The sequence below is a fragment of the Pseudorca crassidens genome, chromosome 12, assembly GCF_039906515.1.
Source record: "Pseudorca crassidens isolate mPseCra1 chromosome 12, mPseCra1.hap1, whole genome shotgun sequence".
Taxonomy (NCBI): Eukaryota; Metazoa; Chordata; class Mammalia; order Artiodactyla; family Delphinidae; genus Pseudorca; species Pseudorca crassidens.
In genome coordinates, this window is record NC_090307.1 from 85,844,585 (window position 1) to 85,872,403 (window position 27,819).

At 43.8% G+C, this 27,819-nt stretch overlaps 1 protein-coding gene across 2 annotated transcripts in view; it reads left to right on the forward strand.

The window, feature by feature from the left end:
* The window catches only part of DNAH10 (dynein axonemal heavy chain 10), a 147,671-nt gene that overhangs the window by 19,841 nt on the left and 100,011 nt on the right, over positions 1–27,819 (forward strand). For both annotated transcript variants that reach the window (XM_067701117.1, XM_067701116.1), the window contains exons 8-19: positions 521–751; positions 4,069–4,259; positions 5,384–5,582; positions 9,123–9,317; positions 12,346–12,516; positions 14,227–14,403; positions 15,217–15,342; positions 16,222–16,394; positions 16,989–17,140; positions 23,196–23,360; positions 23,972–24,179; positions 27,146–27,302. In XM_067701117.1, the coding sequence (XP_067557218.1) occupies positions 521–751; positions 4,069–4,259; positions 5,384–5,582; positions 9,123–9,317; positions 12,346–12,516; positions 14,227–14,403; positions 15,217–15,342; positions 16,222–16,394; positions 16,989–17,140; positions 23,196–23,360; positions 23,972–24,179; positions 27,146–27,302 (2,145 nt within the window). The remainder of the gene's footprint in view (positions 1–520; positions 752–4,068; positions 4,260–5,383; positions 5,583–9,122; positions 9,318–12,345; positions 12,517–14,226; positions 14,404–15,216; positions 15,343–16,221; positions 16,395–16,988; positions 17,141–23,195; positions 23,361–23,971; positions 24,180–27,145; positions 27,303–27,819) is intronic.

Here is a 27,819-nt window from a genome sequence, read left to right on the forward strand (position 1 = left end):
AAAGATAATACTGTGTATGGGTCAGGATGTTTGGGCTAAAAATAAGAAAAACCAAACCAACCAGGAAACCCAACTCAGCTGGCTTAAATAAGAAAGAGGATTTGTTGGCTCCCGTAACTGAAAAGTCTAGAGGCAATTCTGGATTCAGGTATGGTTTGATCATGACTCTGGCCCTCTAGCTGTGTTGCTCTGTTAATCTCTTGGTTCCAAACTCCTCTCTGAGGGGGCTTCCTCCTCAGGCTAGTTTCCTTCATGGTGGCAACTGGTAATAGTTTCTGACCCCACATCCACATACCACCTTGTCCAGAGAAAGACGGAGTGTCTACCATTCCCGACTGGAGTCCTGAGGTTTCACTCTGATTGGATCATCCTAGGTCAAGTGCCCACCCCCGAAGTCCTTGTATGGATTAGCCCCTAACTAGAGCGTTTGGGAGGAGAGGCCTGGATGCTGGAGGAGCAACCACAGGTGTGGACTCCCCACTAATGATGATGCTGTTTGTGTGCTCCTGTCATCTCTCAGGGTAATGGTCCTCTGGCCGAAATTGAATTCTGGCGAGAAAGAAATGCCACCCTAAGTGCACTCCATGAACAAACAAAGCTTCCAGTAGTCAGAAAAGTCTTGGATGTGATCAAGGAATCCAATTCTATGCTTGTGGCCAACCTGCAGCCTGTCTTAACTGAATTGTTCAAGTTGCACATGGAGGCCTCAGACAATGTGCGGTTTCTTTCCACAGTGGAACGTCATTTCAAAGTATGCCGGGTGCACTGCACTTTGGAAAGTCAGCTCTGTAAACTAGATTTCACACGGATTTAACTTCCTTTTGTTTGTTCAGCATTTAAAAAATTGTAGTAAAAAATATATAACGTGATATTTATTATTCAGCCACTTGTAAGAGTTCAGTAGCATTAAATGCATAACTGGGTACCCCTTATCACTATCTATGTGCAGAACTTTTTCACCATCCCCAACATAAACTCAACATCCCTTTAAACAACTCCGACTTCCGCCAGCCCTTGGTAACCTCTTTTCTAATTTCTGTCTCTCTGAATTTGCCTGTTCTAGGTATTTCATAGAAATGGAATCATACCATCTTTGCCCTTCTGTGTCTGGTTTATTTCACTCAACATAATGTTTTCAAGATTCATCCATGCTGTAGTTATATGTCAGAATCTCATTGCTTTTTAGGGCTCAATAACATTCCATTGTACGTATACACCACATTTTGTTTGTCCATTCTTCTGTTGATGGACATTTGGGTTATTTCCACCTTTTGGCTATTGTGAATAATGCTGCTATGAATACGGGTATACAGATATTTGTTTGAGTCTGTGCTTTCAGTTCGTTTGGGCATATACCCAAGAGTAGAATTGCTGGGACATCTGGTGATTCTATGTTTAACTGTCTGATAATTCTGTGTTTAACCATCTATGAAGATTCTATGTTTAACTCTTTTCCTCAGTGACTGCACCATTTTACATTCCCACCAGCAGTGCGCAAGTGTAATTTCCTTTTTCGGGATTCCCCTCCCCTCTGATTTATCATACACAGTACCATATTCCAAGGCCAGGAGTCGTTACTCTTGTCCCAATAATGAGACCAGTAAAAGTCCTGTTTGTGTTGCTGAGGGGTTAATATGTGTGTGGTGAAGCGCTGTAGAGGTACAGGCCCAGGTCCCGAGTATCCCACATCTGCATACGTGACCTCTCTGAGCCTGTTTCTTTCTCTGGAAAACTGGGATCATGAGAGAACCTACCTCAAATGGTTGCTGGAAGGTTCAAATGAACTTATGACTGCAAAGCACTTAGCACGTCAAAAGTAGTATCAGGGAAGCAACTGTCCAACAACTGTATGAGTGGTCCACGGATAAGGATCTATGTGGTCCTGTATAAGTGGTACAACAAGTGATCGAATCTGAGGGCTTGAGGTCCAAGTGGAATCTGCCATGGAGCTGATGTTAGTGGCAACATCATCTCCTTCTCTGAGATTTATTTATCGTCTCTGCAAAATGAGTGGCTTGCAGAGATCAGTGAGAGTCAAGCTTACATCACTCATGCATCACTTTTGTAATTTTTCCATCCCTCTGTGCATCTGAAACTTACTTTTCTGTAAGTTGACTTTTTAAAAATATGTATTTTATTTATTTACTTATTTTGGCTGTGCCAGGTCTTAGCTGTGGCATGAGAACTCTTAGTTGTGGCATGCATGTGGGATCTAGTTCCCCGACCAGGGATCGAACCCGGGCCCCCTGCATTGGGAGCATGGACTCTCACCCACTGGACCACCAGGGAAGTCCCTCTTTAAGTTGACTTTAAATTTGTACGTGTGTGTGTGTGTGTGTGTAATTTAGCCTCAAACAATCATACCTGTGCAGTCATGGGTTTGATATACCAGTCGTTTCTAATACGCAGTAAAATAAGTATATATATATATATATATATATATATATATTTATTTATTTATTTATTTATTTAAAATTTTTTTTCTTGTGTCATTTGACTTTTGATATGGTTTGTGATATTTAAAAATTTTTTTAAAAAAATTAATAATTTTATTTTTGGCTGCATTGGGTCTTCTCTGGTTGCAGTGAGCGGGGGCTACTCTTTGCTGCAGTGCACAGGCCTCTGCCTCTCATTACGGTGGCTTCTCTTCTTGCGGAGCAGGGGGCTCTAGGCGTGCGGGCTTCAGTAGTTGTGGCACGCAGGCTCAGTAGTTGTGGCTCACAGGCTCTAGAGCTCAAGCTCAGTAGCTGTGGCGCACAGGCCCAGTTGCTCCGAGGCATGTTGGATCTTCCCGGACCAGGGATTGAACCTGCGTCCCCTGCATTGGCAGGCAGATTCCTAACCACTGCGCCACCAGGGTAGTCTCCATATTTTTTAAAAGTTTTGAGTGCTGTCAAAATCATCTCCCTTCCTGCTGGGGGACACATACCCTGGAAAACACTGGCACCTCTAGGTCACCTCTAGAATGCCAGCTTTGATTCATTCAGTGGCACTCTTGCCACTAAATATAGGATAATTATATATGTATATAATATGTATATACACACCATACTTCATATACATGTCTGCAAATTGCTTTATTAACTTTAATTGTAAATCTTATCTTTCCATGTCAGCACCTACAGACCTATTTCAAAGTTCTTTTGTTTGTTAAACATTTTATCCCATAACGAGGACTTTTTTAAAATTAAGAAGAATGTCCTACACTGTTGGTGGGAATGTAAGTTGGTGTAGCCACTGTGGAAAACAGTATGGAGGTTCCTCAGAAAACTAAAAATAGAGCTACCATATGATCCAGCAGTCCCACTCCTGGGCATATATCCAGACAAAACTATAATTCAAAAAGATACATGCACCCCTGTGTTCATAGCAGCACTATTCACAACAGCCAAGACATGGAAACAACCAAAGTGTCCATCGACAGATGAATGGCTAAAGAAAATGTGGTACATATACACAATGGAGTCCTACTCAGCCATAAAAAGGAATGAAATAATGCCATTTGCAGCAACATGGATGCAACTAGAGATTATCATACTAAGTGAGGTAAATCAGAAAGAGAAAGACAAATGCCACGATATCACTTATATGTGGAATCTAAAATATGACACAAATGAACTTATCTATGAAACAAACAGAATCAGGACATAGAGAACAGACTGGTGGTTGCCAAGGGGGAGAGGGTAAGAGTGGGGGTTTGGGATTAGCAGATGCAAACTGTGTGTATACAGAATGGATAAACAACAAGGTCCTACTGTACAGCACAGGGAATGCTATTCAATATCCTGTGATAAACCAGAATGGAAAAGCATATGAAAAAGGATGCAAAAAAAATTTTTTTTAAGTTGAGAGACCTTAAACAGAAGCCCATTTTTTCCTGAAAGTACTAAAACCCAGAAATACCCTTGCGTTTAATTAAAATACCTTTTAAATACAAAAGAAAAGAAAAAAAAAGAAAGAAAAAAGAAGAGGGGAATTTCCTGCACACTACTTGCTTTCTTACACGGTTGGCCCCAAGGCGAAGGTGGCTTGCTTTGCTCTCTCTCTTACATGTGCCTCTCCGGCTAGAACATAACGCATGGATCCAGCTTTCACGTTGTCTTGGAAACAATCCCCTCCATGATGAGTGCCCTGAGGATGGTGTGGATCATCTCCCGACACTACAATAAAGACGAGAGGATGATTCCGCTCATGGAGCGCATTGCCTGGGAAATCGCGGAGAGAGTCTGCAAAGTGGTGAATCTTCGGACTTTGTTCAGGTAAGAAGTAAAGGCACTGTGATTTTCTTAAGATCTGAAACCACTTTGTCGAAACATAATTCACACACCATACAAGTCACCTGTTTAAAAAGTACAATTTAATGCTTTTAGTATATTCACAGAGATGTGCATCCACAGCCATCCGTGACTTTAGAATATTTTCTTCATCCCAGAAAGAAATCTTGTCCCCTTGAGCCTCACTCCCACCCTCCCCAGCCCCCCAGCCCTGGGCAACCACTGATCTACTGTCTGTCTCTGTGGATTCGCCTCTTCTGAACATTCATGCACATGGAATCCTACAACACGTGGTCTTTTATGACCGGCCCCTCCCCCTCAGCATCATGTTTTCAAGGTTCATTCATGGTGTAGTTTGCATCGGTGTTTCATTCCTTTTTATGGCCAAATAATACTCCACGGTGTGGATTTCTCAGGACCGTCTTCCTTGGTTATCCTCAGAGAGACCGAGGCAGATCGTCCAAGGGAACCTTACTCCTGGACCCCAGACCCCCTCAGGTGGAACAGCCTCTGAGGATCAAATGTGGAAGGAGACACAGATCTTTTTTTTACTTTCTTTTTTTTTTTCTGGTCGGGCTGCTCGACATGCAGGATCTTAGTTCCTCAACCAGCGAACGAACCCGTGCCCCCTACAGTGGAAGCATGGAGTCCTAACCACTGGACCACCAGGGAATTCCCTTTTATTTTTTTTTAACTTTCTTGAAAAACAATCTATATAAGTGAAATAGGTACCAAAATCTCAGCATTATCATTTTACTCCGCTGTTGCTTCCGGCTTAGGACCCAGGGCCACCTGCTCCCCTTCCAGCTCAAACAGAAAGCTTACCAGGCTTTGCACATTGCAGTTTGGGGCAGCTGCATCAAAGGTCAGCCTGGGCCGCGGCTTGGAATCCTGCCTGCAACCCCACCAATCACATCCCTGCCAGTTTCATCAGAACAGCAGCTCACCCGGGAAGGTTTCTGCAGTGAGACCATGACATCAGAGGGGCTCCGCTCCTTGCTTAGAATTGTCCCCCTAGAAGCCTGCTTCCCCCGGGGAGCGGGGAGCGTGGCTCAGATCCCCTACGGCTCAGACCCTCCTGCCCATCACAGCATCTCTTTGCTTCCCAGAGAAAACCGAGCGAGTGCGCAACACAAAATCTTGGAGGCCAGAAACACCCTCAACATGTGGAGAAAGGCCTATTTCGACGTCCGGGCCAAGATCGAGGCTTCGGGGAGAGAAGCTCGGTGGGAGTTTGATCGGAAGCGGCTGTTCGAGAGAACAGATTACATGGCCACCATCTGCCAGGATCTCTACGACGTCCTGCAGGTGGGGTGGGGGGCTTGGTGGTGGCGTCCTCTTCAATGCATGCAAAGGTGGTTAGAGCTGGGATTTGCCCGATGGAAGGCAGTTTGGCTTTTTGACAGTGGGCCTCTCCGTGTCAGGTGGGAGGCAGAGAGGGTCTGGCCAGGAGAAAAGCCTGCAGAGCAGACAGCATGTGCCGGAATGTCCCAGAGCACACCTGACCTTTGCAGCTCTCCCTTGAGTTTTGTGACAGCCCTCTTTCTCCCCCTGCTTTTGGTTTCCTTTCCTTTCCTTTTCTTTTTTGGCTGCACTGCAAGGCTTGCGGGATCTTAGTTCCCCGACAAGGGATTGAACCCGGGGCCACGGCAGTGAAAGCGCCGGGTCCTAACCCCTGGACTGCCAGGGAATCCCCTTGGTTTTCTTTATCTTTTAATTAAAAAAAAATTGAAATATAGTTGATGTACAATGTTCTGTAAGTTACAGGCGTACAGTATAGTGATTCACAGTTTTTAAAGGTTATACTCCATTTATAATTATGAAATATTGGCTATATTCCCCATGTTGTACAATATATCCCTGTAGCTTATTTTTTTTATTATTATTTTTTTTTGTGGTACGCGGGCCTCTCACTGTTGTGGCCTCTCCCGTTGCGGAACAGAGGCCCCGGACGCGCAGGCTCAGCGGCCATGGCTCACGGGCCCAGCCGCTCCGCGGCATGTGGGATCTTCCCGGACCGGGGCACGAACCCGTGTCCCCTGCATCGGCAGGCGGACTCTCAACCACTGCGCCACCAGGGAAGCCCCTTGTAGCTTATTTTAAACCTAACAGTTTGTACCTCTTACTCCCCACCTCTAGTAACAGCTAGTTTGTTCTCTGTGAGTCTGTTTCTTTTTTGTTATATAGTCACTAGTTTGTGGTATTTTTGAGGTTCCACATGTAAATGATTATCATGTAGTATTTGTCTTTCTCTGTCTGATTTCATTTAGCAGAATACCCTCCAAGTCCATTCATGTGGCTGCAAATGGCAAAATTTCATTCTTTTTTAGGGCTGAGTAGTAGTCCATTGTATACATATGTACCACATCTTCTTTTTTTTTTTTTTTTTTGCGGTACGCGGGCCTCTCACTGTTGTGGCCTCTCCCATTGCGGAGCACAGGCTCCGGACGCGCAGGCTCAGCGGCCATGGCTCACGGGCCCAGCTGCTCCGTGGCATGTGGGATCTTCCCAGACCGGGGCACGAACCTGTGTCGCCTGCATCGGCAGGTGGACTCTCAACTGCTGCGCCACCAGGGAAGCCCCCACATCTTCTTTATCCATTCCTCTGTCGATAGACATTTAGATTGCTTCCATGTCTTGGTTTTCTTTTGACTCTGGCCACGCCTTCTCAGTGTCTTCTGCAAAATCTTCCCCCTCTGTCTTTCCGTTAAATGTTGGAATTCCTCAAAGGCGGTCAGAGACCTTCTCTCCCCTGAAGCCATGCCATCCCTGCCATGGCCACAATGACTGCCCGTCTATCTGCCAGGGCTTCCTGTTGATCTGATCCCACTCTCTTTTGAATGAATGTCCGCAAGGCTTAGTGGCTGATGGGTTGAATTAGCCAGCCCTTGTCTCATGAAGGTCCATCCATTCATTTATTCTCTAAATATTTATCAGGCACTCACAACGTGCCATGCACTTGTCCTTGCTGCTAGAGAAATGATGAGCAAAGACCAGGGCCAGCTCTGTGACCGCAGTGCCCAGTGCAAACAGAAATGTTGACTCCTTATTCAATAAGCAGGAAAAAAATGCTGTTAAAAGTCTTAAAATATAAAACCTTTTCCTTCTGACATGTCTCACCTTGGCATGGCCTTGTTTGTTGGTTTGTTACGACTGTAGCAAAGTAAAGAAAAGAAAGTAAAAGAAAATTAAACGTTTAAATTATTTGCATGAATTTTACGGTTCTTCTTTATATTGTGCAGTGTCAGCTTAACATGCAAAGAGAAGGGTATTTGTCTGGTGTGTGGAATCACTGAAATGACACAGTTTGTATTTTGCAGCTCTTTCTTTTTTAAAATAAATTTATTTATTTCTGTTTGGCTGCATTGTGTCTTTGTTGTGGTGCACGTACTTCTCATTGCGGTGGCTTCTCTTGTCGCGGAGCACGAGCTCTAGGCGTGTGGGCTTCAGTAGTTGTGGCATGCGGGCTCTAGAGCGCAGGCTCAGTAGTTGTGGCACACGGGCTTAGTTGCTCCGCGGCGTGTGGGATCTTCCCGGACCAGGGCTCGAACCCATTGGCAGGCGGATTCTTAACCACTGCGCCACTAGGGAAGTCCCTATTTCGCAGCTCTTAAGTGCAGATGTAAATGCTTCATGTGACTAACTCGGCTGGTTTCATTTCACTTCTTGATGTGTGCAGTTCCACCAGCGTTCTCTGCTTCAGCTCACTGATGGGGAAGGAAGGCTGAGAGGAAAAGGAGTTGTGGGTTTTCCTATCTCCATCATTCCTTCTGTGTCATCATTTTCAGCGTGAATAGTTGGCCGATGCGGTGAAGTACAGGGGTGAGGAGCAATATGGTAGGTAGGGTTCCTTGGTCGGGTATGTTTCTTAGCCTTTTTTTTCTGCGTTGGAAGCGAGCTCTGTTTTGAAAGGAGAAGGTGGCCTCTCTGAGCTGTTGGTGTCCTCCTTTACTCACTGTAGCTGCCACACGCTGACTGGTACTCGTTCTGAGTCTCCCTGAACTCTCGTGCATTGTGGCTCCACCGGGATTCTCTGCTCATGGGACCTCACACGCTGCATGTCAGTGGGATGTTGTGAACAGCACACACGCAGATTTCATTTATCGCCTCTGCTCACACATGTGCCCGATTGTCCCCTGAGACTTCATTTACAAAACACAAGTTCAGAGATAAAATGATTGAGAATTTCAAGACGGTAACAGCAGAGCCTTAAACCCAGCACGGGACCCTCTGGAGCCTGGGGCCCTGTGCGCCTGCCCGGGTCCCACACCTATGAAGCCAGCCCCGTCTGTACGTAGTCTATGGCTCATGGAGCTTACAGTCCAGTAGAAGAGAAACATGGTAGACAATAATCGCACAGATGCATAGCTACAGCTGAGGTGAGTGCTAGGAAAGAAGACTAGAGGGGGCTGTGGAAGTGTGCACAGGGGCATGGCCTGTTCTAAAGGGTCGGACTCGATGAAGGCATATTTAATAACGAGTAGTAGGTATCTGGCATTTCACACTGCAGGTGCAAAGGCCTTGAGGCAGAAAGGAACGTGGGATTGAAAGAGGCCCGGGGTGGCTGCCAGGCAGCAGGGGGATAGCAGTATGGGAGGACATGGAAGCAGTAGGTAGGGGCCTGAGCATGCAGGCTTTGTAAGCTGTGTCAGGCCACCTGGAATGGGTCCTTTGTGCAGTGGGCATAGTACCAAAGGGATTAGGCTTTGGTACTCCAAAGGGAGGAGGCTACCTGTGTGACCAGATTCTTGCCCTCAGGTAAACCTAGATATGCAACCCGCTGGTCGTTAGAGCAAAAGCATAAGAGAGCCAAGTGGTGACCTCCTCATGTTTTGTTTGATCGGACAGGTCAGGGAGGAATTCCACAACATATTTGGTTCAGAGCTAAAAGCAGTGACTGGGGATCCCAAGCGCATCGACGATGTGCTGTGCAGGGTGGACAGCCTGGTCACCCCCATGGAAAGCCTGACCTTTGACCCCTTCAGCATCAAGTGCTCCCAGGACTGGAAATACGTGATGGACGACTTCAAGATCGAAGTCCTGGTAAGTAACACATCCTTCGATTCGATTTTGGAAGTGGATACCATGTTTTCTCCATATTAAATCTGTTGGGTTATTTAGTTATGTTTAGCGTTTTTGGTTTTTTTTTAAAAAAAATCATAAAAAGGGATACCTGCTTTTTGGTGAAAAATGGAAACAATGCAGAAGAGCATAAGGTAAAAACGAATATTTCTCAGTGTCCTCTGTCCCCACCCCTACTCCCCAGGTGGAATAAGTTTGAAGCGAGCTAGACACCCTAGAATGGCTACCAAGGTGGGTTGGGTGTATGACTGGAGAGGATGTAGAGCGGCCGGGGTGAAGAATGGGACTTAATTTAGTAAGCAGTAGGGAGCCATTGAAGGTTGTTCACCAAGGCAGGGATGTCATCAGACTTATACCGAAGAGGGTTTTTCTGGCTGCAGCGTAGATGGATCAGAGCTAGGGAAGGAGAGGAGGTGGGGAGGTGGTATAAGAGCTTGTGGCCCTAGGTGTGTGTGAGTCAGGGCCGGTCAGAGAGAATACGACCTCCCTGCATACGGCACAGACAGGATGGCCCACCACACTCACCTTTTCGGCCTCCTGTGCGGTACACCATCAGTAGCATCCCCATTTTATGTTTCAAGTAAGTGTTTTGATAACCCCGGAGCATCTTTCATATTGTAACTGAAAGTGGGATCCCCTGCTCACTGCGCAAAAGCCGATAAAGAGGCAAGGTTGGTGGAAAGGAAAGTTTGCTTTATTTTGGCTGCCGGTGACCAGGGGTGGGGGCGGACTCCTGTCCAAAGGCCAACTCCCCCTGACTGAGGGTCAGTGGGCAAGAGCTTTTATAGATGGAGGAGGGGGCTACGTGCAGAAACAGCACAGTCAGCCCTGGCAGGCAGCTTTTTAAATTTTATTTATTTTTATTTTAAAATTTATTTAAAATTTATTTATTTAATTTTATTTTATTTTTGAGTCTTCGTTGCTGCGCGCGGGCTTTCTCTCGTTGTGGTGCGTGGGCTTCTCATTGCAGTGGCTTCTCCTGTTGTGGAGCACGGGCTCTAGGGCTTCAGTAGTTGTGGCTCACGGGCTCAGTAGTTGTGGCTCATGGGCTCTAGAGCTCAGGCTCTGTCGTTGTGGCGCACGGGCTTAGTTGCTCCGCGGCATGTGGGATCTTCCCGGACCAGGGCTCAAACCCGTGTCCCCTGCATTGGCAGGCAGATTCCTAAGCACTGCACCATCAGGGAAGCCCTAACACAGTTTTAAATAACTTTTGGTTACATTAATGTTCAGCATTTACTCATTATGTCTATGCAGATATTTTCACTGCTGAGCCAAGAAGCCCATCATAACCATGCAACCTTTCTTTTCTTTTTTAATGTTTATTTGTTTATTTTTATTTTTAAAATTTTTATTTATTTATTTTGTTTTTGGCTGTGTTGGGTCTTCGTTGCTGCGCGTGGACTTTCTCTAGTTGCAGTGAAAGGGAGCTCCTCTTCATTGTGGTGCTCAGGCTTCTCACTGCAGTGACTTCTCTTGTTGCGGAGCACAGGCTCAAGTGCATGGGCTTCAGTAGTTGTGGCACACGGGCTTAGTTGCTCCTCAGCATGTGGGATCTTCCCGGACCAGGGATCAAACCCATGTCCCCTGCATTGGCAGGTGGATTCTTAACCACTGCGCCACTAGGGAAGTCCCACCATACAACCTTTCTTGTCCAACCCTTCATTTTTCCTGGAGTTAATCATTGCTTTTATTTGCATTTGCTTGGTTAGTTACATATACACTGTTAATTTTTCCAACTGCCCTAACATCTTTTTCACACACCTATCAATAGTGGGTTCCATCTGCTGAGACATATCAGTGCTATTATTTTTCCAGAGACCTTTCTTCCAGAGCGTGCTGTCTTTCTGCTCCAGTCTAGATTGTTTGCTCCTCAGACCTGTTGTGAAGCAGTTGCCCTAGGACTTCCTATCTTCTGTCATCTGTGTTGGATCCTACTTTCTAGAGTTCACAGCTTCCCCTCTCCTTGTTTGCTCTGTTGTTTTGCTGGAGTGCATTTTTTAGTAGCTTCCTGAGAAAGGTTTCATGGGACATGCATTTTTTTTTGAGCCTTGCATGTGTGAATTCTGAAATAGTAGGTATAGAGTTCAAGGTAGAAAATAACTTTTCTTCAGAAATTTGAAGATGTTCTTTATCGGTTTCTAGTTTCCAGTGTTATTAGAAGTCTGATATCACTCTGATTTAATTTTTCTAGAATTAACCTTCCACTCTGCATAGGGTGGGCTGGGGATGGAGATATAGAGTATGTGTACTGAGTGGCCTGGCTGTGTGGGGTGGAGAAGGGATCCTCTGTTTGCCCCTCCCCTTCCTGGTGCCTGGTGCCTTCCAATGCTCAGCCTCCCAGAGGTTTCCATGGGACAAACAGGTGCCCCCCGCCTCCCCCACCCATTGCCAGTGTTAGGTAGTAATTCTCTGCCTTCTGTAAAGTTAGTTACTCTCCTTCCAAAAATTCCTGAACTATCTCCTCTCCCGTTTCTTTGTCTATATGAGTTAATACTTTAAAGATTCCCTTTTCTATCATTTTGAACTAGTGGAGGAGAGAGAGCAGAAAACCAATGCAGCCGGTCTGCCATTTTTTTCTTTTAATATTTATTTATTTAGGTTACGCTGGGTCTTAGTTGTGGCATGGGGGATCTTCACTGCGGCATGCGGACTTCTTAGTTGTGGCATGCATGCTTCTTAGTTGTGGCATGTGAACCCTTAGTTGCGGCATGCAAACTCCTGGCTGTGGCATGCATGCGGGATCCAGTTCCCCGACCAGGGATCGAACCTGGGCCCGCTGCATTGGGAGCACGGAGTCTCACCCACTGGACCACCAGGGAAGCCCTCAGTCTGCCATTTTTAACTAGATCTCAGCTTCCACCAAAGCACAATGGAAATCCTTCTCAAGGCACTGATTTGGTATTTTGTGAGGTAATTTGTTATTTTTGTGGGGTAATTACAGGGTCATAAGGGTTTTTTTCTGGGCTTTTTTTGTTTGTTTTCTTGGCAGGTTATTGAGAAAGAAGCAAAAAATTTTATTGACGAATCTTTTAAGACTCTTCGATCAGCTGAAGCAGCATTTGACATGCTTTTAAAATTTAAGCATATTCGTTCACGGGAGGCCATTAATCGACAAATGATGAGGAAATTTAATGATATTCTTGCACAGTACTGTAAAGAGGTAACTGAAAAATCTATGGCTGCTGTAGCAGTAAAAATACACTTGGCAAAATGTAAACAGTTGGATCACACTGTTGTCTTTCTCATCTAAATTCAGAGAAACTGCACTTTTCCCAAATAAGCATGTCGTATAACCGAAACGAAGTGGGTTTGTTTGTTTAGTGGAGAAATTCAGTAAGAATTTATGAAGTACAATATTGTATGCCTCACGTTGTGATGGACCCTGAGTGAGTTAGTCATAGGCATAATCACAGTAACAACAGTGTAGTAGTCACAGCTACCCATGTGTGAAGGTCACGGGTGTGTTCACATACACATTCCTGTTGTAAGGACCCTTGTTATACAATGGACCCACCCAGATAATCCGGGATAATCTCCTTATTTTAAGGTCAGCTGACTGGCCACCTTAACTCCATCTGCTACCTAATTCCTCTTTGTCAGGAATGGATCAGGACCGTTAATGGGGCAGGTATCGTTTTGCCTCTGACACCTAATTACTCACATAAGAGTGCGAAATACTTATTTTAAAATGCAAGCCCAGACCATATGATCCAGCAATCCCATTTTGTGTATATACCCAAAAGAATTGAAAGCAGAGTCTCGAAGAGATATTTGATTATCAATGTTCGTAGCAGCACTATTCACAACGGCAAAAAGCTGGACATCACCCAAGGGTCCATCGATAGATGAATGGGTAAACAAAATGTGGTCTATCCCTACAATGGAATATTATACAGCTTTAAAAAGGAAGGAAATTCTGCCATATGCTACACCATGGATGAACCTTGAGGGCTTTGTGTTAATTGAAAGAAGCCAATCATAAAAAGACAAATACTCTATGATTCTACTTATATGAGGTACTTAGAGCAAAGTCATAGAGACAGAAAGTAGAAAGGTTGTTCCTAGGGGCTGAGGGAGGGAGGAATGGGGAGTTACTGTGTTTAATGTGTACCCAGAGTTTCAGGTTTACAAGATGAAAGAAGTTGTGGAGGTGGATGATGGTGCTGCATGCACGACAACATGAATGTAGTTAATTCCACGGAAATGTCCACTGAAAAATGGTTAGGATGATACATTTTATGTCATGCATATTGTACCACAATTTAAAAAATATTACGTGATAGATAATTATAAAACCTCAGTGGCACCTGCACATACACACACACACACACACACACACACAATGCAGGTCTGGCCACCAATCATGTCTAGAACAGATTTCAGAATTTCCAATAGGTTGGTCAAATGATTGTACACAGTCTATAAGTATAAGGCAGTTTGGATCATTGCATGTTTTTTTTTTTTTTTGGTACACGGGCCTCTCACCGTTGTGGCCTCTCCCCTTGCGGAGCACAGGCTCCGGACACGCAGGCTCAGCGGCCATGGTTCACGGGCCCAGCCGCTCCGCGGCATGTGGGGTCTTCCCCGACTGGGGCACGAACCCGTGTCCCCTGCATCGGCAGGTGAACTCTCAACCACTGCGCCACCAGGGAAGCCCGGATCATTGCATGTTTTAAACCAAACAAAAAAATTCCTACAGAGTATAGGAAAACGTAGTAAATAATAAGTAGTAAAAACCCTATTCTGTACCTCAGACTATTTCTTGACGTTCCATGTTCATTTCTTTAAAGATACAAATCTCAAGTTCAATCTTTTCTTGGCTCACAGACTGATGCTTATCACTTACAGAATACGTTTGATTGCTTTGCAGATTGACATTGTTAACAAAATCTTTGTTCAGAACCTTGACAACCCACCGCTGTATAAGAATCACCCGCCCGTCGCAGGTGCCATCTACTGGGAACGGTCCCTGTTCTTCCGGATTAAGCACACCATCCTCAGATTTCAAGAAGTAGAGGAGATCTTGGACAGTGATAGAGGACGAGAAGTACGTTGCTTCTGCTGGAAATGTCCCCTTTTGTATTTCATGGTTCAATTCTAGATGGGCGGCCTCCCTGGGCGCTGATCCTTCAGTCCAGGTGGCTGCCGGCATGGAGTGGGCTACGCAGAGTTGCCTGCGTAAAAACAGCTCAATTTCAAATCCATGTCTGCAATTTAGAAGGTCTTTTCTGTGGTCCCTGGGGACCACATCTCCATACCTACCTGTGACATCTTCCAGGTGGCAGTCACATGACTTCCCCTTGACCTTGATCTTCAGCCTCTCCAGAGGGTGACCAGCAACTTTCCGATAATACTCTCCCTCCCCCACCCATGCATTTTTGTCTGTTATATCACAGGGGGTGGGAAACCTTTTCTTTTATGGTCCAAGAGTAAGTATTTTAGGCATTTGAGGGTCGGATGGCCCCTGTTGCAACTACTCAACTCTGCCTTTGTAGCAAGAAAGTGACCATCGATAACACGTAAACAAACAGGTGTGACTATGTTCCAATAAAACATCACTATGGACGCTGAAATTTGCATTTCGTATGCTTGTTACACGTCATGAAGCACTGTTGTTCTTTTTGAGTTCCTTCATTCTTAGCTCCTGGGCTGCAGCAAACCCACGGGCTGAGGTCTGTGAGCCCAGTTAATCAGCCTAGATTTCAAGCCCTACCATGGCAGACCACCCCTCCAACGTTTGTGCAAATCTGCCTGCTTTCTTTTGCAAAATGTGTTAACTCATAATTTTTTTTTTTTAAAGAGAGACAAAAAAAATGTTATTTTCAATGACAAAATGACCATTGCCTGACTTCTTTGGTAGGTAAAGCAAAAATATCTGGAAGTGGGTAGGACAATGAAAGGCTACGAAGATGAAAAGTATAAGCAGTGGAAAGAGACGACAGAACAGGTCCTGCCGACTCTCATGAGGAAGAGTCTGCTCGCTAAGGTGTGTCTTTCTAGATCCGCGTCCTAGATTCCGGGGCGGCCTCATAATGTGGTGGTGACTACTATTTCCTTGAGATCTGATGTGTTGACTCTCATGAAGTTGCGAGGTATTTCCAAAATCAAAGGCACAGAAGGGCAGAGGCTGACCCGGGAGAAGAAGAGAGGCAGAAAGAGAATAGATGGAGGAAGCAAAATGTCACCGTCAGGGAACACGCTGGGGTTAGGCAGCCCTCCTGACTCCTTGGGCAAGTGGCTTAACTCTGAGCTCCAGTGACCCAGTTTGTAAAATGAGTTGGATCAGAAACATGCAAAGTATTAGTTGAACCGTATATGAAACAGCTGACAGTTGATCATTTTTAACCTACAGAAAAATGTCACTTCCCATGATTCAGCCGCATCTTTAGCACGGGGTCCGGCACATAGCAATTGCTCAGTAAATAAACACTAGCTAGGAGGTTCAAGGGAAGACCTGGGCCTGGCGGTTTTCGGTCTTCGGTACTAAAAGGAGTGAAGAGGCCAGGTAGGGCCTGTCAGGAACTGGACACCTTGTGTCCTATTCAAAAGGGGCAGCTGCTACCCAGCTTCAGTCTGTTCTTTGCCATTTATCATCAGCTTTTCCAATTTTTCAAGGGAAACCAGATTTCTGGATTTTTACCTTCCGTTGCCCAAATTTCGAACGTGGGTGACTAAATCGAATTCTTTAAAAACTCTGTTCACCAAACAAAATATGAATTCTAGCTAGTTCTGGCCAGCTCCCCAGTCTGTCAGGGCAGGCCATTGATCTTTTTCAAATTCACGTTTAACTTGGGTTGCGTTGATCTAATTGCTTCTTGGACCGCCCTTCCCACGATGTTTTGTAAAAACACCGTTTCTCCCACAGACTTCTGCTGCTGGTGATGAAGCCCAGAACTCTGACAGGGGGGTTGGTTTTGCAATCAACTTTTCACCTGCTCTCAGGGAGATTATTAATGAAGCAAAGTACCTGGAACAGCTGGGGTTCCCTGTTCCGGAATTAGCAAAGAGTGTTGCCCTCCAGGAAGACAAATTTCTTAGGTAAGAAGATTCTTCTCTTAAATCAACAGTAAACATTTTTTGTCTTGGGACCCCTTTGCGCTCTTCAAAATTATTGAAAACACGCCCCCTACCCATGCCAGAGCTTTCATTTTTGTGGATTTTATAACCGCCAATATTTGCCAATTAGAAATAAAAACTAAGAAATGTTTAAAATATGTTTATTCATTCATCTAAAAATAACAACGATAAATCTATTTCATGTTAACCTAAATAACATTTTCACTTTTTCATTTTTTAAATTAATTTTTAGTGGAGTATAGTTCATTTACAGTGTTGTGTTAGTTTCAGGGGTACAGCAAAGTGAATCAGTTCCACATATACATATATCCACTCTTCTTTAGATTCTTTTCCCATGTAGGTCATTACAGAGTATTGAGTAGAGTTCCCTGTAAGTAACATTTTTAAATAAAAAGTAACCAATATTTTCCAAAAAGAAAGTTAGTGGGAAGAGTGACATTCTTTAAAATTTTTAGTCTGGTTAATGGTCTTTTGTATCCTACCTGTAAGGTTATTAATCTTTTTATGAGCTCCATTGTATTTTTCTCACATCAGTGACTTTCCTGTAATGTGCAGGTACACGGATGGGATACAACGTATGTTGGATCATTATCACGTGCTCATTGGAACCTTAAATGAGGCAGAGGCTCTTCTCCTTGACGACCGTTCCCAGGAATTAGTAAGAGTGTTTAGGTCTGGATATAAGAGGTTAAACTGGAACTCACTAGGTAATATAATTCATCTATCTATTGCCTTTTAGACTTTGGGATATAAAAAATCATTCTTTTAGATTGTCTTAGTTGAATTATAATTTTTCTATATATGTAGATATGGTTAACAAATACGTTTTCAGCATCAGTAAAGTACACTTTGTGGAACATGGAATCCATCTCGAGGCTTTAGTTAGGGGTGAAGGTGAGTAGACAGGGTGCCGTTTTGACATTCGGCTGACCCAGAGCTTTCTCCTCCAAAAATAAAGTGACTTTTACTTTTTTCCCTTAAAACTGAAATTTTTTTTAAAAAAATTAATTAATTAATTTATTTTTGGCTGCATTGGGTCTTCGTTGCTGCACGCAGGCGTTCTCTAGTTGCAGCGAGCGGGGGCTACTCTTCATCGCAGTGCGCGGGCTTCTCACTGCGGTGGCTTCTCTTGTTGCAGAGCACGGGCTCTAGGTGCACGGGCTTAAGTAGTTGTGGCACGCGGGCTCAGTAGTTGTGGCTCGCGGGCTCTAGAGCGCAGGCTCAGCAGTTGTGGCACATGGGCTTAGTTGCTCCACGGCATGTGGGATCTTCCCAGGCCAGCGCTTGAACCCGTGTCCCTTGCATTGGCAGGCAGATTCTTAACCACTGAGCCACCAGGGAAGCCCTAAAATTGAAATTTTAATTTCGAGATAATTACAGAGTCACACGCAGTTGCAAGAATTAATACAGACAGATCCTGGGTACCCTTTGCCTGGTTTTCCGCCAACAGCAACTTCTGCAAAACTGTAGTGCAAACCACAGCCCAGATTTTTACATCGATATAGTCAAGACACAGAACATTTCCACACCACAGTGATTCCTCATGTCGCCCTTTTAAAGTCACACCCACTTCCCTCCTATCCCCATCCTCTACTGAACCCCTGGCAGCCACTAATCTGTTTCCTGTTTCTATAATTTTGTCATTTTAAGAGTGTTACATAAAATATTATATGACCCTTTTGGTGTTGGCTTTTCTCACCCAGCACAATTCTCTGGAGATTTTTCCAAGTTCTTGCCTGTTTCAACAGTTTGTTCTTTTTTATCAGTGAATAAAAAACAGTATGGTATCAATGTTTGTTTCACCATTCACCTAGATATCCTAGAGAATATATAGGTTGTTTCCAGGTTTAACTATTATGAATATACATTTGTGCTGTAGAATCACTTGTGTACAGGGTTTTATGTGAACATGAGTCTTCATTTCTCTGGGATAAATGCCCAGGGTTGTGTGGTACTTGTGTGTTTAGTCTTTTTTATTTTTTAATTAAAAAAACTGAAGAATAGTTGATGTACAATGTTATATAAGTTATATATACAGTATAGTATACAGTATAGTGATTCACAATTTTTAAATGTTATACTCCATTTATAGTTATTATAAAATATTGGCTGTGTTCCCTGTGTTGTAGAATATATCCTTGTAGCTTAATTTATACATAATAGTTGGTACCTGTTGATCCTCTACCTATATTGCCCCTCCCCATTTCCCTATCCCTCTGGTAACTACTAGGTTGTTCTCTATATCTGTGAGTCTGCTTCTTTTTTGTTATATTCATTAGTTGTTTGTTTAGTCTTTTTTTTTTTTTAATGTCATAGTGTTGTCCAGAGTGGCTGTACCATTTTACATTCTCACCAGCAATATTCATTTCACTGTCTCTAGATCTTGGCCAGCCTTTGGTATTGTCACTATTTTTAAAAATTTAGCCATCTGATAGCTGTGTAATGATAGCTTATTGTGGTTTTGATTTGCATTTTTCTGTAATGGCTAATGATGTGTTTGTTTGCCTTTATATATCCTCTCTGGTGTAATGTCTTTTTTTTGTTCTTTTGCCCATTTTCTAATTGTATCACTTGCTTTTTTACTGTTGATCTTTGAGAGTTCTTTATATATTGTAGATACTAGTCCTTTATTGGATATGTGGTTTGGAAATACTTTCTCCCACTCTGTAGCTTGTCTTTTCATTCTCCTAATAGCATCTTTTGCAGAGCTATTTTGATGAAGTCCTATTTATCAGTTTTTCCTTTTATGGATCATGATTTTGGTGTCAAGTCTAGGGACTCTTTGCCTAGCCCTAGATCCCAAAAGTTTTCTATTTTTTCTAAATATTTTATAATTTTATGTTTTACAGTTAAGACTGTGATCAATCTTGATTTTTTTTTTTTTTTTTGGTACAAAGTGAGAGACTTAAGTTGCAGTTCATTTTTTTTTCCAATTGTTGTAGCATTGTTTGTTGGAAAGGCTAACTTTTTCCATTAAATCACTTTTACACCTTTGTCAAAAACTAGTTGAGTGTATTTGTATGGGTCTATTTCTGGGTTCTCTATTCTGTTCCATTGATCTATGTGTCTGTCCCTCTGCGAATATCACAGAGCCTTGAAGCCTTAATTATTGTGGGTACAGAGTAAGTCTTGAAATTGGGTAGACTGGTAACCACTGATCTTTTTATTCTCTCTATAGTTTTGCCTTTTCCAGAATGTCATATAATTAGAATCATACAGTGTGCAGCCTTTTCAGATTGGGTTCTTTCACTTAGCAATAAAATTTAAGGTTCCTCCATATAATTGTGCATTTCTTTTTATTACCAAATAATATTCCATTGTGTGGCTGTACTGTAGTTTATCTGTTCACCTGTTGAAGAACATCTTGGTTGCTTCCACATTTTGGCAATTATGAATAAAGCTAAAAATGTTCATGTGCAGGTTTTTGTGTAGTGATTTCTTTTCTTTGTTCTTCTTTTTTTTGTTTGTTTTAAAATTACAGATTCAGTTTCCTTAATAGTTATAGGACTATTCAAGTTATTGGGTGAGTTGTGTAGCTTGTGCTTTTCAAAGAAGTGGTGCATTTCATCTAAGTTGTCAGATTTATTGTGCAGAGTTGTTCTTGTTGCTCCCTTATTATCTTTTTAAAGACTGTACATCTTTAGTGATCCCTCCTATTTAATTCTGGATATGGTTAATTTGTGTCTTCTCTTTTTTTCTTTTCAGTCCTGCTAGAGACTAGTCAGTTTTACTGGAGCTCTTTGTTTCATTGATTTTATCTGTTGTTTTTCTGTGTTTAATTTTACTGATTTCTGCTTATCTTTATTATTTCCTTCTGCTTGCTTTGGATTTATCTTACTCTTCTTTTTCAAGGTTCTTGAGGTGGGAACTTAGATCATTGATTTGAGATCTTTCCTCTTTTCTAATGTATGCATTTGGTGCTATTAATTTCCCTGTCAGCACTGCTTTAGCTGTGTCCCACAGATTCTGATAGTTGTATTTTAATTTTTATTCAATTAAGTGTATTTGAAAAATTTCCCTTGAGACTTCCTCCATGACTCAGGGATTATTTAAAAGTGTGTTGTTTAGTTTCAGAGTGTTTGGAGATGTCCCCTGTTATCTTTCTGTCATTGTTTTGTAATTTGAATCTGCTGTGGTTGGAGAACATACTCAGTATAATTTCAATTCTTTTAAATTTGTTGAGGTTTGTTTTACAGCTCAGGATATAGTCTATCTTGTTTTATGTTCTGTGGCCACTTGAAAAGAATATGTATTCTACTTTGCTGAGTAAAATGTTCTATAAATGTTGATTAACCTTGTTGGTTCATGATGTTGTTGAGTTTTTCTATATCCTTGTTGATATTCTGTCTAGTTGTTCTGTCAATGACTGAGAGAGGAATGTTGACATGTCCAATTATAATCATGGATTTACGTATTTCTTTTTTCAGGTCTATCATTTTTTACTTCACATATTTTACAATTCTGTTGTTTTGATGCATACAAGTTTAGGATTGCTATGTCTTCTTATGAATTAAACCCTTTAATCATTATATAATATTCAACTCTCTCTGATAATTTTCTTTGTTCTAAAGTCTTCTTTACCTAATATTAATATATCCATTCTGGTTTTCCTTTGATTAATGTTTGCACAGTATATGTTTTTCCATCCTTTACTTTCAACTTGCTGATAGAATTGTATTTGAAATGAGTTTTTTGTAGACAGCATATAGTTGGGTCATGTTTTTAACCTACTCTGTCTTGGTGCATTTAGACCATTTACATTTCATGTAATTATTGGTTTGTTAGGGCTTAAGTCTGTCAGTCTTTTTGTTTTCTGCTTGTTCTTTTTGTTTCTCTGTTTTTCTTTTACTTGCCTTTCCATGGGCCACTTGAACACTTTCTCGAATTCCATTTTGATTTATCTATAGTGTTCTTATAGCATTTTTTTAGTGGTTGCTCTAGGTTACATATACATAACATTACAGTTTACTGGTTTGAGTGAAGTATAGAAACCTTAACTCCCCTTACCCTCTCCCACTTATGGTATAATTATCTAAATATTTCTTCTAAATACATTTTGGACCACAACAGACAGTGTTATAATTTTTGCTGCAACCATCAAACCTAAGTTAGGAAGCTCAAGAAGAGAAGGAAAAAGCTATTGTATTTTCCTCTATTTTTACCTACTGTGCTCGTTCTTCCTCCCTGATGTTCCCAGGGTCTTTCTCTTACTGGGTCCTTTCTGTTTACAGAACTCCCTGTGGCCATCCTTACACCCTATGCTGTAGCAGCATAGGTCTGCTGGTGACGTAATCACCTAGTTTCCCTTCTGAGAATATCTTGATTTCCCCTTTGTTACTGTCAGGTGGAAGTAGAAATCCAGGTTCCCTAGTCAGCCTTCACTGACAGTCGAGGGGAAGCTCCACATGACTGCTGGGAGGGGTGGGGGTCCTAGCCCCCCGGCAGTCTCCACTGACACTGTGGGGTGGCAGGGGGCGGTGCTCGTGGCTGGACTGTGGAGGTGAAAGTCCCATCTACCTCCATGGCCTCCTCTGATGCCACCACGGCAGGCATAAGGGACAGGGGTTTGGGGCACCTCATTATAACATTCTGAGGGTGGAAGTCTAGGCCCCCTCCACCTGGCCCTTCTGGCATGGGTGAGGGCAGGGTCACATTTTTATCTGTGGTGTTTGGCTGGAGCAGAGCAGTTACTGTCTAAAATTTTGTCTTGCTAGGGTGTCCCTCTCCTGGTCCTTTGGTCAGAGAAAACAGGATTTTCTTGAGGCCTTTTTTGGGTGCATGTGTGTCTGTACCCATGGGCACTTATGGGTCGCTGGCTCCTTCAGCTCCAGGTCTGGGATACAGATCCCAGGAAAAAGATCCCAGGGCCCTCATCACCACGTCATTCCTCGGATCCTGGGGTCCCCGCTGGCTGGCTGTCTCTCCCCCTTTCAACGTCTTATATTTGTTTTATGGCTAATGTGCAGGGTTCTTAGTTGTATTTAGCAGGAGTAATAAGGAAAAGTACATACTTCTTCTTCCTTTACTTTTAAAAATAAACAAGGCATTTATGCTATTTTTTTTCCTTCTTCCTCTTTCCCTTCCGTTGCTCCAAATCTTCTCCCCGTTTTTTGTTGTCATTTCCTTTTCTCCCCTTCCTCCCTTCTCCTTTGTACAGAGAACATGTGTGTTTGGACTGTGGCTTCCAGCGTGAAACCTCTGGATTAAAAGTCCAGCTTCTACCCATGTGACTCAACTTCTTGGAGGCTCCGTTTCCTCATCTCTAAAATGGGCATAATCTTAGTACCCAATTCATAGGGCTGTTGTAAGGATTCGATCATGTAATCAACGTCACATGCTTAGGCCACCGCCCAGCTGATCATAAGTGCTTAACTTGGGTTTACTATTCACATTCTTGCTGTTTACTTTTCTAAGCAACAGGCCAGAGGGTTGCCTAACTGTAGGCAGGGTTGCATGTAGTGGAGGGTTTGTGTTGCCATGGCAATGAGAAGGCAAGAGGGTTGTACCTCCTCTTTCTCCCCACCGCGCTTCAGATACGATGATGCTAAAAAGCAAAGAGAAGAAATGTATCGTTTGCTTGATCCTGAGCAACGGCTCCTTGTTCCAGTCCCCAGGGACCACGTGGATCTCTGTCACCTCAAAAACCCAAGGGGATGGAAGGAGCACGATCCTTCCTGTGAAGGGATGTTGGCGGGAGGGATATGGAAAGGAGGAGTTGAAAGCCAGCTATCTTTCTTTTGTTCTTTGTCTTTTTCTCCAAAGGTATTGCTGACTACATAACTCGGTGCAAACAGGCCGTTGGGAAATTTGAGTCCCTCATCCACCAGATTCATAAGAATGCAGATGACATTTCTTCGAGACTTACCTTAATAGAATCCATAAATCTCTTTAAGTATCCAGCACCTAAAAGTGAGGAAGAACTCCCAGGTAGATCTGACTTCTTGTTTCTTTGATTATGGAAGGAATGGAAAAACCTCTTGGGTATGATTGTGCGCACACACACGCACACACACACACACACAGTTTATTCCACAAATGGAATAAAAACATGCATCATAATCTCAGGCATTTACTTGAAAAGATCATGGGTAATTCTTAGCTTTTGCCGTGTTTTATGTATTGCTTACATAGTTTTACAAATTCCTAAGTCTATGAAAATCAGTAGTACTTTTGTCAATAACTTTGTAACAGTACGGTGAACTGTGTTTTATGGGCTCACATTTACTTGTTCAAACAGGGTATTTTAAGCTGTCTTGGACTAATCACCAAGGAGTTCAGGATTAGTTAACAAGCAATTTAAGACAAGCAAGATTGCCCAAAGGCAAAGCATGCACAAGTGGCATTCATTCCCATGTTGTCATGTATTTTTTGCTTTGGATGTGTCTCGCTTCGGGTGGTGTTGATTTATTTTCTGCTTTTGATCAAGATTGGAGGCTGCTTTCATATTTGCAAGATATACAGCTAATGTTTGGGTTGCTTCTTGAGTAATGTCCCTTCCCGTGTTTGTGAAGAGCTGTAACAGGTGTCTTCCACTGCAGGCATGAAGGAATTCTTTGAGCACATTGAACAAGAAAGGGCCAAAGATGTGGACCACATGGTCAGGTGGTATCTTGCCATTGGGCCTCTACTGACCAGAGTCGAGGGGCTGGTTATCCACACCAACACGGGCAAGGCCCCCAAGCTGGCCTCCTACTACGAATACTGGGAAAATAGAATTTACGAGGTCTTGACAAAGCTCATCCTGAAGTAAGTTAATGTTCATATTGCATGTTTTTTTTTTTTTTTTTTGCGGTACGCGGGCCTCTTAGTGTTGTGGCCTCTCCCGTTGCGGAGCACAGGCTCCGGACGTGCAGGCTCAGCGGCCATGACTCACGGGCCCAGCTGCTCCGCGGCATGTGGGATCCTCCTGGACCGGGGCACGAACCCGTGTCCCCTGTATTGGCAGGCATACTCTCAACCACTGCGCCACCAGGGAAGCCCAGCAGGAGGATTCTTAACCACTGCGCCACCAGGGACGTCCCAACAAATAACCTTTAAAAGATAATAATATGAAATTCTGGTGAATAAGAGGTTCATTATGGGCAGAATTGTAATTTGTGGTGATACTATAGTACAAAGTGTCATATTGGCTCATCTTCTTGTTAGGTCCCTCAACATCCAGAAAAGGAAATTATCCCTCTCCCCACTGTCTGAAAGACATACACATGTCTGTGTTCAACTGGCAACAGAGAATTGCTGTCACTCAGTATTTAACAAAATCCCAGATGACGCCTTCACTTACACTGAGAGAGGCTGATTTGAAGGATATACGATGCATGAACTCTTCCCGAAGGTCTAAAGTAACCCCTGGCCAGAATGGGCATCACGTATGTGTAGAATGCTTATTGTGTGTGCTAGCCTCAGACACATGGAGGCTGTCCCTTCCCTCCTGGAGCTCCACAGCTCTGCAGCTCAGACTGGCCGAGAGCTAAGTGCCTGGACTTCACATTGGCTTAGGGTCCTTCTAAAAAACCGGCCTATGAAATTCATCACTGTTGCTATTACCTCCATATTGACAAGGGTGGTGTTCATTTTATCATATGTTTTCTTTTTTTTAAATAAATTTATTTATTTTTATTTTTGGCTGTTTTGGGTCTTTGTTGCTGCGCACAGGCTTTCTCTAGTTGCATTGAGCAGGGGCTACTCTTCGTTGTGGTACGCAGCCTTCTCATTGTGATGGCTTCTTTTGTTGCGGAGCATGGGCTCTAGGCGCGCAGGCTTCAGTAGTTGTGGCACGTGGGCTCAGTAGTTGTGGCTCATGGGCTCAAGAGTGCAGGCTCAGTAGTTGTGGCACACAGGCTTAGTTGCACTGTGGCATGTGGGATCTTTCCGGCCCAGGGCTCAAACCTGTGTCCCTTGCATTGGCAGGCAGATTCTTAACCACTGAGTCACCAGGGAAGTCCCGTATGTTTTTTTTATGAAGAACCCCAGAAGAAGTTTCTCTAATTTCCCTTCTGATCTTAGCCTCCTGAAAAAGTATATTTCCTCTTCTCTTTCCTCTTTCATTTTTTGTTGTTTTTAAAAAACTTCTTCATTATGATTTTAAAATTTTTGTTATTATTATTATTCAATTTAAAAAATTAAAAAAAATTGTTTTGTCTGCGCCACACAGCATGCAAGATCTTAGTTCCCTGACCAGGGCTCGAACCCATGTCCCCTACATTGGCAGGTGGATTCTTAACTGTTGCACCACCAGGGGAGTCCCCTGGGTGCAGTTTGACAAACTTCACTTCATTGATCCTTTAAATAAATCTGTTTTCTACATATTTCATTTGCTTTTTAATGTTGCTTCTAACTTTGACTCTTAAAGCAGCCCCTTAGGAGTTCCTGGGCGGTCGAGTGGTTAGGACTCCACGCTTTCACTGGCAAGGGCCCCGGTTCGATCCCTGGTTGGGGAACTAAGATCCCACAAGCCGCCTGGCACAGCCGAAAAAAAAAAAACAGCAGCCCCTCGTACAGGGCTACCTCCTGAGTTTTCTCTTTCTAATACACTACGTTTTCCCTTGATCCATTCATCCATTTACCCATCAGTCCATCTATTCACTCATTCATTCATTCCAAGGTTTATTAGAGCCTGGACTGGACCAGGCACTGGACCAGATAAAGCCCCTCTTTTTCTGGAGCTTCTCCATCCTCATAGGAGAGAGATGCAAGACTCAAGGAAATAAATATTCTCTGTGAAAGAAATAAAGCAGAATAATGTTCCAGGGAGAGACTGGAAGGGCTGTTGTGATTGGGTGGTCAAGAAAGGCCACGGAGAGGCCATGCTGTAGCGGAGCCCTGAAGCTAAGGAGCAAAGCTGGAAGGGGAGGAGCTTCCTGGGGGAAGACAAAGGCCAGTGTACAGACCTGGAGGCCACGTGGGAGGAACAGAAGGAAGGAATAAAGAGAGTGAAGGGAGTGCGTAGGAGAGGAAGCTGAGCAGGCAGGGACCAGATCGTGAAGAGCCTGGAAGCAGCTTGCATTTATTCTCAGAGAGAGAAGAGTTGCATGGTTTTTTTTGGTTTTGTTTTTTTTTTTTGCGGTACACGGGCCTCTCACTGTTGTGGCCTCTCCCGTTGCGGAGCACAGGCTCCAGACGTGCAGGCTCAGCGGCCATGGCTCACGGGCCCAGCCGCTCCGCGGCAGGTGGGATCTTCCCGGACTGGGGCACAAACCCGTGTCCCCTGCATCGGCAGGCGGACTCTCAACCACTGTGCCACCAGGGAAACCCGAGTTGCAGTTTTATATGCTCTCTGGCTGTAGGAATCACTGAATTGGGGATGGGGGGAAGAGGAAGACTGGTTTGCAGGCTAATGAAGTGTCCATCCCTGTGTTGTCCCTGGTGTAATCCTGGAAAGGACAGAGTCTGGTGGGCCAGGCGGAGTGGGGACATGAGTGTTCATTTTTCCTGAACCAGAGTCAAACAGCTTTTTGGAGTTACCATTACTAAGTATCTTCCAACTAATAGGTATTCTAACTTCCCCAAAGTAGAAATGAACTATTTGTAAAATTTGGGCCATAAAAAGGGTACATAATGAAACTCATCCCACACTGTCCATTACAGCCATAGAATGTGTTATTCCTTGTCGCAGGCTTTTTATAGGTGGCGGCTGGGACTCTAGCCATTTTCACCCGCTGTCGGATATCTTTCACGCTGCTGAGTACTGAGTCTGTTTTATTAACCCCTCCTAGGAATTTGCAGTCTTTTAATTCTTTAATCCTTGGAAACGTCCCTTTGTTCCAAATGGAAACCATTTTGACAGCGCCCGAGATCATCCTGCACCCCAGCGCAAGCGAGATTGACAAGATGTGCGTCCACTGTGTCCGAAGTTGTGTGGAGGTGACCAAGGTAGGATCGGAACTGTGTGTTGTTTCCTGGTTGACCCCTTGTCACAGAGGGCTGGGCCTGCCAGCTGCGGACAGCAGGGGACCTAGGAGGTCAAGAACACAGGCTCCACCCTGTCCTTTGTCCAGACCGCTTTAGTCTCTTCCTGGCTCCTCCTCTGTAAATCTCTGAAGTTTGGGGGTGTCCCAAGGCTTGATGCCGGCTCCCTTTCACCTCTCTATCTTCTTTGTGCATCCTCACGACCGGTCCCGTGGCCGTTATTACCAACCCTATGGAGGCAAGCCCACCACATTTCCATCTCCAACCCAGAATTCTCTACTACACAACACATGTTTCTAGTCGCCGACCGGCTGTCTCCCCTTGAACCTTAGACCTGGCGAGTACAAGATGGAATTCTTGGCTTTCCAATGTGCAGCCTGGTCCTGCCCCCATTTTCCCTACTTCAGGCAACGGCGCCAACATCCACCCAAGGGGTTGAGTCAAAACCCTGGGAGCCATCCTTGATCCCTCTTTTCTCCCG